Below are 15,108 nucleotides of genomic sequence, written 5' to 3' on the forward strand. Positions count from 1 at the left end.
CATTAGTTACTGAGTAAATATAATGAGCTGGACAAGTAGAATAGTAAGAACTGGATCAGTCAGCCAGGGATGGAAGATCTTCTGGAAGAACCACTGTGATGGTTGCCTTAGGACAACCCTAAATTCATATGGGTTGATAATGGGCTCTAGAAAATTTATATTTATATTAATACAAACATGTCTTGGCTGGTGAATTTAAGAAAAAAGTATGTAGCCATCTTGAGTGTAAGGTTCATCATATATTCAAAAGTGAGATACTCTGGACACAAGTCTAACGTGCCATTATCATGCTTGTTATAAAACCAGTGGTTACTATTAAGAATGTGCCTAAGTAGCAAAACAGATTTGGTAGAGTTTTGTGACAATAATGTAGGAATTAAGGACTGGAAAGTTCAAACCCAAAATATATTGCCCTGAACTTGTTCAAAAGGTTTTCCAACTTAGAGAAGGCCTTCTTGCTAGAAAAGTACCTGGAGATCCTGACTTGGAGTTTCTCGCCATGGACCTAGTACTGGCCGTACAAGAGTACAATTTAGAGATTGCCCAGAGAGCTGGTGTCCCAGATTAAGGCTTTGGTCTGGGAAGGAATGACGCTGAACCTTAGGATAGTAAGTCTAGTTTATAGGTAACTTTCCTGTGATGTCATTGATACCTCTTTATCAAATAGCCGAGCAGAACATGTGCTTGTTCTTTGGGATGCTGAAGGAGATGAAGGGGCTTTGAAAAATTTATACTTGGATTTCATGTTTGAATTGCAATTACTTCCCCTGTGGTTTTATATACACATATTAATGTTACAGTCACATTAAAGTCAGTAGTGATTTATTGCTGATTCCTGTTGTTTCTAGGCCTTTTCCATTAATAGTGGATCCTATAAAAATTGTTTGTCAAAGGCAGGGGGAGGAGGGGAGAATAGCACAGTTGGAAGACTTGTAAGTGACTAATTTACTAGAAGAGTTACCTCCTGTCTCACCTTATGCGTCTTCCATTGTTATGACACAGACCTTGAAGTGATGCTGATTCAGGTGATAGGTGACAATTTGGCAAAACAAGATTTCCCTCTAGAAAACCAAAAAGGGACAGGTGAATCATCCCATAGATTTCTCCCTATTGCTTGCTCCTGAGGCCTGGGCTCAGCTTGCCCAGATGTTCTTCCTGTTGGCCTTCAAATGACTCTGCTCTACATGAGCTGCTCACCTGGGGGAGGCTAAAAACTGGTCAGGTTTTCACTAGGGTAGACTTGCTGTGAGGTTCTGGGATCCTGCATTGTAATTTCTTGAGTGGAATTGCCCTTTGGAACCACAGATACCAACGGGGACTTGATTTCTCATAGGAGCCAGTGTCATTCTGCCAGTTATTCTGGCTCAGTCCCTCTCCCAATTCAGACCCATAGAGTTTTCCTTTGTAGTCACAATGTTCTCTTTGAAGACCCTGGCCACTGCTCTGGTTTGGGCCCGTTTTCCCTATTTCAGTAGTCTTCCTCTCAAACTCATCATTCATACAACCCCAAGCTTAATCTTCCCAAATCCATTTCTGATTATTTTATAATTCCTCCTCTAAAATTAAGCATCTGGAGCCTGGCGGCACAGTGGTTAAGCGCTCGGCTGCTAACTGAAAGATGGGTGGTTTGAACCCACCAGCCGCTGTGTGGGAGAGAGATGTGGCAGTCTGCTTCCATAAAGATTACAGCCTTGGAAACCCGATGGGGCAACTGTTCTACTCTGTCCTATAGGGTTGCTGTGAGTCGGAATTGACTTGATGGCAATGAGTATTCAGCTTCCTCTAGGGAATATCTTACTGAATCTTATCATATACAATCACCCACTATTTCCTAACAGAGAAATATGCACATAATAATGGTGGGGGTGGAGAAGAAGAGAAGGTGTTTTATTCAAATGAGTTTGTGGGTCTTCTCTACCATGGATGAGATTTTATACATGTTCCTTTTGCTTTCTTATAGGTTTTTGGCTATACTTTGGGTAACTGAGGTTGCCATATGCATGTCATCCAGCTCGGTGAGGTATTATTATATATCAGGACTTCTCATACCCTTGCTTATAGCATGCATCACTACTTCTTGCTGAACCTCAGAGTCCTGTCCAACATAGTTCTCCAGGAAGTCAATGCTCAGAGCTGGCAAAGGAAATGAAAATTTACTGTTATTCCTGTTATTTACTCACAAAATGTGCTTTCTGAGTTAGTGGAAAGCTATGGAAATTGATTCTTAGGGTGGCTGTTCTGTTCCCACTGCCCTTGCCAGTCCCTTGAACAGTTGGTATGAATCATAAGATATTAGAGATAGATGGGATATTAAATAATCATCTAGTTCAAATTAAGCGAGAAAAAAGCTGAAACTCAGAGGGCTACAATGTGTTATTTAAACTAACACCATGTTCTGCCAATTTAAATGGGTTGGTATGTTTTCCTTTACAGGTGAGAAGATACTCCTGTGCAGTTTGGGCTCAGGTGAAAGGTAAGACCATTTTCTGCCTAAGAATGTTGTCTCTATTTCTCCCCTGTCTAGTCTGCAGCATTGAGCTTATGTTAATGACATCTCTTTTTAAATTGTCACAAGTGACAGAAACTCACACTCAGACTAAACCCGTTACCGTCAAGTTGATTCTGACCCATAGCTACCCTAGAGGGGAGAGTAGAACTGCCCCATAGGGTTTCCAAGAAGTGGCTCGTGGATTTGAACTGCCAACCTTTTGGTTAGCAGCCGTATCACTTAACCACTGCACCACGGGGGCTCCCAACTCACACTAGCTTAACAAAAAGCAGAGCTTCAAGCCAGTTCAGTCTAGATTGACCCCCACCTGCTGATAATTTGCATTTTAATAAGATTACTGGGTGATTCTTATTAGTTTAACAAGATCCCCAGGTGACTCTTATTTATACATACATAAGCTCTTGATAAAATGTTGATTCTGATTCAGTATGTCTGGGGCAGAAATGCAAATTATCAGCAGCGGGTCTAGTTCTAACCAACAGCTGGAAAGGATGGGGTGGTGGTGGTGGGAGTAGAGGTTATGGAATCAGAAAAAGAACTGTAACCAGGACTCCAGGAACTGGAACTTGAAACTCAATACCATGCGTGGGGCTCTCTCCTTCCATCTGTCTCTTCTCTCTGTTCTGCATTTCTCAGTGTAAACTGGCCTCACTTTTTTCTACTATAGGTCATGTGGTGGGGAGGGGTGGAAACCAGCTGCCACAGTTTAGCAGCTCCAGTGGTATCTTAGTTATCTAGTGCTGGTATAACAGAAATACCACAAATGGGTGGCTTTAACAAACAGAAATTAATTTTCTCACAGTTTATGAGGCTAGAAGTACGAATTCAGGATGCCGGCTCTAGGGGAAGGCTTTCTCTCTCTGTCGGCTCTAGAGGAAGGTCCTTGCCACTTTTAGCTTCCACTCTTGGGCGATCTTCATGTGGCTTGGCATCTCTCTTCGCCTATGTCTGCTTCCTTACTTGCTTATGTAATCTCTTTTATATCTCAAAAGAGATTGACTCTAGATATACATTACACTAATCCTGTCCATTAACATAACAAAGAAAACCCATTCCAAAATGGGATTATAACCACAGATATAGGGGTTAGGATTTACAACACATTTTTGAGGGACACAATTGAATCCATAACAAGTAGGAACAGAAAGTTTTTCAATTCAGGGAAGGACTCTTACTTCCTAGGTTAAGTGGCCATTCTTGGATGAATTCACTGTTAATAGGAGATACCGTACTCTGATCAGCCACTTTGGGTCTCATGCTTACTTGTATGGCTGGTCAAGGGCATAGCAATGTGATTGACAGCCCCACCATGGTTACACTGAGGGGACAAGATCCTCATCAGTAAAAGAGGCAGAAGAAACATGTTGGCAAACCAAAACAAGGCTACAAATGTCCACCACCTTCCACTATTTGGCTGCTCAGCATATACACACACATACACATATAGTAGTAAGAAAAACATCCTCCAGTGAGATAATGGAACTATCCCAGGTATAATAAAAAATTGAACCCTAGTGGAAGACACTTCAAAGGCAGTTCTGTTACTGCATCCAGCTTCAAAACCAGAGTTTCTGGGAATGGTATGTTCCTCTTGATCAGATCCAGATGTGCTTCTCATGATCTGTTTGGCAACCTATGACTAAACAGCAAATTTAACCATTCCCAACCCACAGTGTATAATATGAAAGAGAAAACTGGATAACCAAAATGAATGCTCTCATTTAGAGAGATGGAAAAGAGAAAGTAATATGCAGTGGCCACAGGCCCATAACAATGACCACATCCTGCTGGACAGGAAAAGCAAGCATTCTAGCTGGCCTGGCAGCATAGGGGATCACTTGGTCAGTCAGTTTGGCTGCCTTGGTGTCTACCTGATGGGAGAGTGTCCCTTGTCCATTATCCTCCAAAGCCATACCTAAGAAATGCAGTGGGGGAAGGGGGGATCTCTTCCGAGTGCTGAACAGCTTAAGCCTTCTACTTCACATCGGCAGAGCCATCCAGGCCGGGAAATTGCCTTAAGGGTTGAGTAATCACAGGTCCTTGTTTGCCAGGCTTGGGATTTCCCTGGCAGTACATCTCTTAAAACCAGTAGGCATCCAGCCAGTGGATTTGATTCCCTGGAATTCCATTAGTTTGTAGCTAATACCAGAAATCTTGTCAAGTTATGAGCTTTGATCTAGATCTTTCTCTTGTGATTTATGAGTCCTAGCAACAGGCTAAAGAATTCTGCCTTTAGCCCCCACTATCACCTTAACCCCTTACATCCTGTCCTCTACCTTGGGAAACATCAGTGATGGTGAGGAAGCAATGACATTTACTCTGCTTCCAGGAGGATTCCAGTGGATGGTGCTTTACAGTTGGGGGATTGGATTTGAACTGCCGACCTTTTGGTTAGCAGCTGTAGCAGCCGTAGCTCTTAACCACTGTGCCACTAGGGCTCCTTAGTAGAGGTACTTGGCAGGAAATATTTGGGAGGGGCCTGGGAAATTTTATTTTCCCCATTTGTCTGCTTCTTCCTCAATCTTATTTCCCATCTTTTTGTCTCTACTCATAACAACTTCAGCAATGGTAGAGGACTTGGTTTTTTAATCTGGAAAAGGCAAATTACCTGACCATGAGCCATCTGGGATTGCTGATTGCTAAGCAGCAAGGGCCTCTCTTCACAAAGATGTGTGTTGTTCCATTTCCATGTTCAGATGGGCTGAGCTCCCTTTCCTGAAAGCCATGAAAAACAGCTGTACATTCCAACAATCTGAAAAGTTTCTGCCAATCCATCTCATAACGCTCTAGGGGTGGGAATGGAGTTCCTACATGGAAAAAAGGTGCTTTTGTCAGAAGAACAGAGATGTGCAGGCTTCCTGGACAGACACAGAAATAATAGCTTCAAGAATCCACTCTACTTAGTAACTGTTTGGTATGATTGGAAAACATTCAAACTGAGTAGAAGAAATGGCTAAAGAACCATGAGCTGAGTAAAATGAGCTGTGGTCATTTTACTGTGATTAAGTTAACAGGCAGGATTTTGCTTTGGAAATATCTAAGTGGTTTTTGGCTGTGCCCTTTTTCCCACTGAAATTAAGGACCAATATTGAAAGAAAGAGTTCAAGCCTTTGAATTCAAACTGTTGGAAAGCTCTGAAAGATAACAGAAAACATAGCAACGACTGTTATGTTGAAATTCTGAAGGCACTTCTAGCATATATTTACGTACAAAATTTACCTTTGTTTGTACTCGCCCTCTGGCAGTCTCCTTTTGCAAAAAAATCTGGAGACTTTCATCTCAATGTAATTTGGAGAGAACTGAGATTCAAATTAGTCCTGAAATTGTTCCACATCATTTTTGCCAAGCATCAGCCCCATTCTTGCCTTTGCCCAAATTATGCCATTTGCCTTTTGCATATTGCCTCTAAAAGAGCTTTGTGATGATTATGGGGAACCAGCAGTTGGTTTAATGGGAAATGTCGAGGCCTGGGCTTCCTTGCCTGAGTCGTGCTACTAACCACTGAGTGTCTTTGAGATGACGTTTAACTTGGCTTGTTCTCAATTACCTCTTTCCGGGATTTCTGAGATCCCTTTCCAGCCACAAAGTGCTGTGAGTCTGTGATTTACTGGATCGCAAAGCAAGGTCATTATTAAGACAATAATACTCTGTAATCAGGGAAAATTATCCAGTCACAGGCGTGAAACCTCTGAGTCTTTGGTGACTGCATCTCTTTCTCTTTCATCCCACATTTTGCCCCTTGGGCGTGCCTCTCTGGTTTTCAGTTCTGTGTTTAGTACCTGAGCATACTTCATGCCTGTAGCATGGATGACTGGCAAAGCCTCCTTCCTCATCTCCCTTCACAAGTGTTCAGGGTTTCCTTCTTCACTCCAGCCTACATCTCACACCCAATTCATATTTCTAAACCACAGCACTAGTTTTGATATTTTCCCTGTTCTTCTATAGTCCTCCATTCCTTTTTAGTCTGGCTTTCAAGGCCTCACTCAGTTTGACACCAAAGTACTCTTCTAATTAAATCTCTCATTCTTCTTCATTCAAGCTGACATGCCAGTTCTTCTCTGGATATGGCCCATGCTGTCCCTCCTTAATGTCTTTGTTCATATGATGACTTCCACCTGGACTGTCCTATAACTTGCCTGTGAATCTCTGCCTGTTAAAAATCCTATCCATCCTTTAAGACTAATCTCAAATGCCATCTCCTCCCTGAAGCTTTTTTTATTTCCTCAGCAGGACAGGATCTCCCTGTCTAGACATTCTACCATACCTTAGAGCAAGCGATACACTTGTCTGTCTTCCCTACTAGGTTTCAAGCCCTTGTGGGAGAGCATCTGAAGAGCTGGTGCAGTGCCTGCACAGATTAGGTGCTCAGTCAGAATTTACTGAATTGGATTGTGTGATACTTCAAGAGACTCTGAGCGCTTTCTCAGTTGATAACCAACACATCACCAGCTTGAAGGCCCTTCTCCATTGCTGTCTGATCATCTACCTAAATGGACCCTCTCTCTCATTTGAACTTACATATTGCTCTATCATTCTTTCATGGTATCACCACATTATGCCTTTCATAGGAGAAATTTGTGTTCATACCCAGTCTCATTCTAAAAGATTATTAAAGCTGGAAGTTGTATCTTCCTTATCTTTGTATCCCTGGTAACCTCTGACGAAGTACCAGAAGCATAGTAGGTACAATATTTATTTATCAGATTAAATAAGCAAGGGAAGACTTCTATTAAGATGTAAGCCTAGTGCATGTGTCTGTGTGTATGTACATATTCATTTTAAACCTACGTAATTGTGGTAGGCAGAATTCTAAGATGTCCCCTCAAACTCCTGGGAACTGATGTACACCTATCTACTCTCAGTTATTCAATTAAAAATTGAACACTATTCTAAGTGTTGCTGTGGCGGGATTTTGCAGATGTAATTAAGATCCAAATAGGGAGATTATCTGGATGAACCCCACCTAATCACATGAGCCCTTTATATCTGCATCTAGAGGTCAGAGACAGGGGAGTCAGAGATTCAAAGGGTGAGAGGGATTTGACACAGGGGAAATTCTCCTACTAGCTCTGAAAATGGAGGGGGCCATATGGCAAGGAATGTAGGCAGCATCTGGGAGCTGAGAGTGGTCCCAGCTGATAGCCAGCAAGAAAATGGGGACTGGATTTAACCAACCACCTGAATAGGCTTGGAAGTGGATTCTTTCCCAGAGCCTCCAGAAGACAATGAAACCCAACTGTCACATTGATTTCAGCCTTCTGAGATCCTGAGCAGAAAACCTCACAACCCCATGCCTAGACTTCTGACCCACAGAACTGGGAGCTAATAAATGGGTGTTTTTTTAAATTGCTAAGTTTATAGTAATTTTTTAAACAGTAATAGAAAACTAATACAACAATGTTGCTGATTTATCAAGCATTACTTAGCTCTGAATTATTTTTCTACTTTGATCTCCTTTGCCATCTTCTGCTCTACAAGGAATTCAAGCAAGAAGACCCTAGAATAGCAAAGAGAAACTTAACACATTAAATAGAAGTTACAGCATTAATTATTTGTGCTATTTGGAGAGGAGAATTGCTGCTTTCAGGGAATGATCATGCTTATGTGAACTTATGAAAAAATGTCCACACCCATAGGAAGACCTTAAGCTGTCATAAAGTCAGCTCATAGGAACAGGGCCTTTCTAAGTTCCTCTTCAATATCTGTGATATTCCTATTAGTGAAAAAAATGAAGGGTTAATGATGAGCTCAGAGAAGCCCCATCACCCCCCGCAAGCACTCCACCTCTATTTCTGGGAGCCACCATGAAGAAAATGGTGGAGGTTAGACCTAATGTATTTACTTTCTCCAAGAATGAGTAACTGTGAGAATCGGGGATATAACCCATGATTCACTGACGTGAGTTTCCAGAAGAATACTCTACAAATTATTCAGAAGAAAAATAAGCATGATTCCATAGCCTGAGACCATGGAAGGAAGGGTAACCAGAGGACAAGAAAGCTCTCAAAAATACAATTTAAATTGGCCAATTGTAAATTCTCTTAGTGAGGAATTAATGGGGAAACTCCCTAAAGAAACCCATGTGGCTACACAATGAACTCTCTTGATGAGATTGACAAAGTGTACATATACAAACTGACAAAAATATATACATAACCAGGAACCGTTCTACCAGCAAGAATCATGCCTGTGGCCCAAACCCTAATTGTCCTATGCAGAATAAAGTTTGTTTTTAAATACTTGTCTAAAGTGAGGAATGTTGTTGTTGTTGTTTGGTGCCATCATAGTTGGCCTAAAATGGCCAAGAGAAAGTTGGATTCCTTAACTCCTACTTTGCTTTTGTCCTGTTTGTTTGTCCAGGGTTATTTGAAAGCAAGGGAAGAGGTAATTGGCAATTAGTAATTGCCCTAATTTAGTCTAAGTCTTCCGACCTGGATGACGCACATTCTAGCAGGTTCATACAATTTGCAAATGAGTTGCAAATACACACTGCAAGTGACCTTTGAGAACTTTCCTTGTTGTTGTTGAACATTTTATTGTGTTTTAGGTGAAAGTTTACACAGCAAATTAGTTTCTCATTCAACAATTGATATACAAATTGTTTCATGACATTGGTTGATATCCCCACAGTGTGTTAGGACTCTCCCCATTTCCACCTTGCCTTCCCGATTTTCATCCTTCCAGTTTCCCTGCCCCTCCTTGCCTTCTCATCTTGGCTTTTGGGTAAATGTTGCCCATTTAGTCTCCTATAGTTAATTGTTCTAAGGAGAACATTCCTCACAGGTGTTACTGTTTATTTTATAGGCCAACCTATCATTTGGCTGAAAGGTGACCTTGGGAGTGGCTTCAGTTCTAGATTAAAAGGGTGTCTTAAGAAGATCAAATCTGCTGCAAAAGACCTCTTTAAAGTGCTAAAGAGCAAAGATGTCACTTTGAGGGCTAAGGTGCGCCTGACCCAAGCCAGGATATTTTCAATCACCTCATATACATGCAAAAGCTGGACAATGAATATGGAAGACCGAAGAATTGATGCCTTTGAATTATGGCGTTGGCGAAGAATACTGTCAGAAGAACAAACAAATCTGTCTTGGAAGAAGTACAGCCAGAAAGCTCCTTAGAAGTAAGGACGGCAAGACTTCGTCTCATGTACTTTGAACGTGTTATCAGGAGGGATCAGTCCCCGGAGAAGGACATCATGCTTGATAAAGTAGAGGGTCAGTGAAAAAGAGGAAGACCTTCAACGAGATGGATTGACACAGTGGCTGCAACAATGGGCTCAAACATAACAACAATTATGAGGATGGCGTAGGACTGGGCAGTGTTTTGTTCTGTTGTACACAGGACCACTATGAGTCTGAACCGACCCAATGGCACCTAACAACAAAAACAACTTAGGGCAGTAGTCTCGGGGGTTCCTCCAGTCTCTATCAGTCAATAAGTCAGGTCTTTTTTTATAAATTTGAATTTTGTTCTACATTTTTATCCCGTTCTAAACAGGACCTTCTATTGTGTCCCTGGTCAGAGCAGTTGGTAGTGGTAGCTAGACACCATCTAGTTCTTCTGGTCTCAGGTTAGAGGAGGCCATGGTTCGTGTGGGCCATTGTAGACTAATTGTTTCGTTGACTCTTTGATTTCTTTCACTCTGCTTTGCTCCAGATGGGAGGAGACCAATAGTTGTATCTTAGATGGCTGCTCACAATCTTTTAAGACCCCAGATGCTATTCACCAAGCTAGAATGTAGAACATTATCTTTAGGAACTATGTTATGCCAATTGACCTAGATGTCCCCCAAGGTTATGGTCCTGAGCCTTCAAACCCAGTAACTCAGTCCCACTAGTGTTTGGATATGTCTAGGATGTTACCATAACTCTGCCCCCTATGTGCTCTATTATATATATGAATATATATGCAGCACATACAAATGTGTATATACAGATGCTCACAACTATACCATATATGTGCATGCATGTACTCCCAAACACCCTTCTACACCTATATAACATACATATCTACGTATGTAACCACACACAGATTTTTGGTTGTTATTACTGTTGTTTCAGAACTGTATATGTTATAGCATTTACTGTAGTTGTCTTTTATTCTTGTATACCTCTCAGTGTCTTCATTTACCTTGATCAAGTTGTGCTGACTTCCCCCTGCTGTGTATTGCTTTTCCCTTCACCAGAATTAACACATGTCTACTATCCAGTAAGTGATTCTCCCTCCTTCCCCCTCCCATCCCTGGTAACTGTTGAAGAATGTTGCTTTCTGTGTGTCTTAGGCTGGGTTCTCTAGAGAAGCAAAACCAGTGAATCGTATAAATATTTATATTTATAAATATATCAAGGAAATGGCTCACGTGATTGTAGAGGCTGGAAAGTCCCAAGTCTGTGGGCCAGGCTGGAGGCTTCTCCTGATTCGTGTAGCTGCAAGGGCTGGCAAACTCAAGATTGGCAGGTCAGACAGCAGGCCTCTGGCTCACAGGCTATGAAGGCTGACGAATCCACTGCAGAGGCTGATGAATCCCAAGGTCAGCAAGTAAGCTGCTAGCCTCAAGAACTGGAATTCAGATGAACAGGAGCCAGCTGTAGGATCCAGTGTGAGCAAAAGCCAATGAGCTTTGCCAGAAAGTCCGTCTACATTGGATGCAGGCCACACCCCCAAGGAAACTCCCTTTCAACTGATTGGCTGCTCATAACAGATCTCATCATGGAGGTAATCACATTATATCAGATCTCATTATGGCAGTGATTACATCATTACATAGCTACCAAACTACATCATAACTGCCAAACCACTGAGAATCATGGCTTAACCAAGTTGACACACAACCTTAACCATCATAGTCCATCCCTTGTCAACTTGGCACCCGTACACATCTTTAAATAAAGACAGTTATAAAGTCATACTTCTGCCTAACATGATACAACTAACATCCATACAACTGAAAATGCACTAGCCCTGTGTACATCTTCTAGTTTATAAGTGAAGAAAACAAAAAATATTTGATGCGCACATACAAGGAAGAAATACTCATAACAATTACAGTCCTTGTTTCTGCAACTGGTCATGTGGTCATAGCTGATATTTAGAATTACCTTCTTCCACCACCCGTTCCATATTCCCTTTACCCTGAGCAAGCACCTCAGCTGGTCATGGTTCTTTGCCTTGTGGGGTGACCCAAACCTTCATTCCTGAAGCGTTTGGACCATTAGTAGTAATATCGGAATTGGGTTGCTACAATTTTCGATTGACTTTAATCACAGGGCATGGTAGTACTAAGAGATGTCTTAAGGGATCTTCTGTGTTCCAGACATACTCTTCTTTACCTCCATTATGTAATATCAATCCAATTTCCTCTTGGTAATCAGGATCAATCACACTAGACAATACAGTAACTCTCTTCTTTGCCTGTTGATCCAGAGGCATGAGGAGCCCAAAATGACCAGGTGGCATTCTTAACTTCCAGTTCCATGGAATCAGTTGTTGTGTCTCCAGGTGGGAGCATTCTTCCCTTTGGAACTAAGATCTCTAGACCCACAGAACCTAGGCTTGTGGGGGCAAGAAGCAAAAATTTTGTGAGTAGGTCACTAGGGGTAATAGTGAGTGGTGCCACTCCCATTTCCACCCCTTGATTCCTGGACCCATGAATCCAGCTATGGGAGAAACAGCACCATATATCAGATGCTGATTTAGGGCATATACAGCCTCCTGGAGAACATTGCCCCAACCTGCAAGGTATCACCACCTAGCTGGCACCATGATTGTGTCTTTAAAAGGCCATTCCATTGTTCTGTCAAGCCAGCTGCTTCAGGATGATGGGGAACATGGTAAGATCAGTGAATTCCATGAGCATGGGCCCATTGCCACACTTCATTTACTGTGAAGTGAGTTCCTTGGTCTGAGTCAATGCTGTGTGGGATACCAGGACAGTGGATAAGGCATTCTGTAAGTCCACGGATGGTAGTTTTGGCAGGAGCGTTGCATGCAGGGAAGGCAAATCTGTATCCAGAGTAAGTGTCTATCCCAGTGAGAACAATATGCTGTCCTTTCCATGATGGAAGTGGTCCAATGTAATCAACCTGCCACCAGGTTGCTGGCTGATCACCGCTAGGAGTGTGCCATATCTGGGACTCAGTGTTGGTCTCTTCTGCTGGCAGATTGGGCACTCAGTAGTGGCTGTAGCCACTTGACTTTTTGTAAAAAGGGTATCATATGATACTTGTCCTTTTGTGATTGACTTATTTCACTCAGCATAACGTTCTCCAGATTCATCCATGTTATGTTTTGCGGACTCATCATTATTCTTTATATTGCATAGTATTTCATTGTATGTATCTACCACATTTTGTTTATCCATTCATCTGTTTATGGATACATAGGTTGTTTCCATCTTTTTGCTATTGTGAATAATGCTGCAGTGAATGTGGGTGTGCACAGGGATGGATTACCCAATTAGCAAGGTAAGCATATGCTTAGGGCATCAACAAGAGGCACCAGCTGTCCAAAGCAAAGACCCATAGATGCGAAGTAGACAGGACACAAGGAAAAGCAAGTGCTGCAGTGGAAGGGAAGTTACAGGGCACTAAATGAAATTGTTATCAGCTCCAGTGCTTGGGAATGTACCAGCCAGAAGTAAAGTTCACACAGGGTCACCAGGGTGCCCACACACAAGGTTGTTTAAGCTATGAGGCCCCTACCACTTTAACACCTTCGTTGATGTCTGTCTTCTGTGGTCCTATCCCATGTAATTGAAACTTCTTATCTCGATGGGTCTCTTGGGAGTATACTATTTATAATAAACAAGAGGTGAGGGTGGATTGTCAAGTCTAACTCTTGCTACATTAACCCAGTATGCAAATGTATCCAACATGAGCAGTTACTGGGCATACAACAATGATTTAAGAAAGACTCAATTCATTTTCCTTATTGTTTGTAGAAGTAGATATTGTTTGGCAGCTTAATTGTGACAAAATTGAAGCATTTGTAAGAGCAAACAATAAAAAGAAATGTTTTTAATTATAATATGTTAGAGATGAAAGATCTATCTAAAAATAAAATATAGTAATTTGTTATAATATTTGTTTTCTGATTGTTAAATTTTCTTTTATGACATCTTTTCATTTGTTCATTTATAATTATAGCATTTATTACAAAACAAGCATCGAAATTGAAGTATGAGCTGTTTAAAGCAAAGTGGGTGAAAGTCAATTTTTTGTTGTGGGAGATCAATAGAATTTTACTCTGATTGTTGAAACAACTAAGTTCACTGACTTATTTTCTTTGTTGTACAGCATGTGGAATATTCTTTTTATAGAAAATGTGATATATATATTAAAAATCTTAGTACTGCATATCCACTAAAAATTTTATAATCCAGTTCATCTCATTCTGCTAAAATGGCATATGCCACTTTTGCATTCAATCATTAATATTATAGTCACATTTAAAAAGAAGCTATATAATGGATAGCTAAGACATACACACATACATATATAAATATATGTACATATATGTATATATCAACATACAGAAGACAGAAATCCTCACAACTCGACCAATAAGCAACAGCATGATGAATGGAGAAAATACTGAAGTTGACAAGGATTTCATTTTACTTGGATCCACAATCAACACCCATGGAAGCAGCAATCAAGAAATCAAATGACACATTGCATTGGGCAAATCTGCTGCAAAAGACCTCTTTAAAGTGCTAAGAAGCAAACATGTCACTTTGGGGACCAAGATATGCCTGACTAAGCCGTGGTATTTTCAGTTGCCTCATATACATGTGAAAGCTAGACAATGAATAAGGAAGACCAAAGAAGAATTGATGCCTTTGAATTATGGTGTTGGCGAAGAATATGGAATATACCATAGACTGCCAGAAAAACAAACAAATCTGTCTTGGAAGAAGTACAACCAGAATGCTCCTTAGAAGTGAGAATGGCAAGACTCACTTACTTTGGGCATATTATCAGGAGGGACCAGTCCCTGGAGAAGGACATTATGCTTGATAAAGTAGAGGGTCAGCGAAATAGAGGAAGACCCTCAAGAATGTGGATTGACACAGTGGCTGCAACATAGCAATGATTGTGAGGATGGCGCAGGACCGGGCAGTATTTCGTTCTGTTGTATATAGTGTCACTACGGGTCTGACATGCACTGAAGACACTGGCGAAAAACAAGGCTCCAGGAATTGATGGAATACCAATTGAGATGTTTCAACAAATGGATACAGCACTGGAGGTGCTCACTCGTCTATGCCAAGAAATTTGGAAGACAACTATCTGGCCAACCAGCTGGAGGAAATCCATATTTATGCTTATTCCAAAGAAAGGTGATCCAACAGAATGCAGAAATTATCAAACAATATCATTAACATCATACACAAGTAAAATTTGGCTAAAGATCATTCAAAGGTGGTTGCAGCAGTACATCGACAGTGAACTGCCAGAAATTCAAGCCAGATTCAGAAGACAATGTGAAACGAGGGATATCATTACTGATGTCAGATGGATCATGGCTGAAAGCAGAGAATACCAGAAAGATGTTTACCTGTGTTTTATTTTCTATGTAAAGGCATTCAACTGTGTGGA

The 15,108-nt window shown here is 41.2% G+C and overlaps 1 protein-coding gene across 4 annotated transcripts in view; it reads left to right on the plus strand.

The window, feature by feature from the left end:
- The window catches only part of SUSD1 (sushi domain containing 1), a 142,836-nt gene that overhangs the window by 117,904 nt on the left and 9,824 nt on the right, over positions 1-15,108 (plus strand). For all 4 annotated transcript variants that reach the window (XM_023727387.1, XM_004372351.3, XM_023727389.1 and 1 more), the window contains one exon: positions 2,434-2,473. In XM_023727387.1, the coding sequence (XP_023583155.1) occupies positions 2,434-2,473 (40 nt within the window). The remainder of the gene's footprint in view (positions 1-2,433; positions 2,474-15,108) is intronic.

Source organism: Trichechus manatus, unplaced genomic scaffold, assembly GCF_000243295.1.
Source record: "Trichechus manatus latirostris isolate Lorelei unplaced genomic scaffold, TriManLat1.0 scaffold00016, whole genome shotgun sequence".
NCBI lineage: Eukaryota > Metazoa > Chordata > Mammalia > Sirenia > Trichechidae > Trichechus > Trichechus manatus.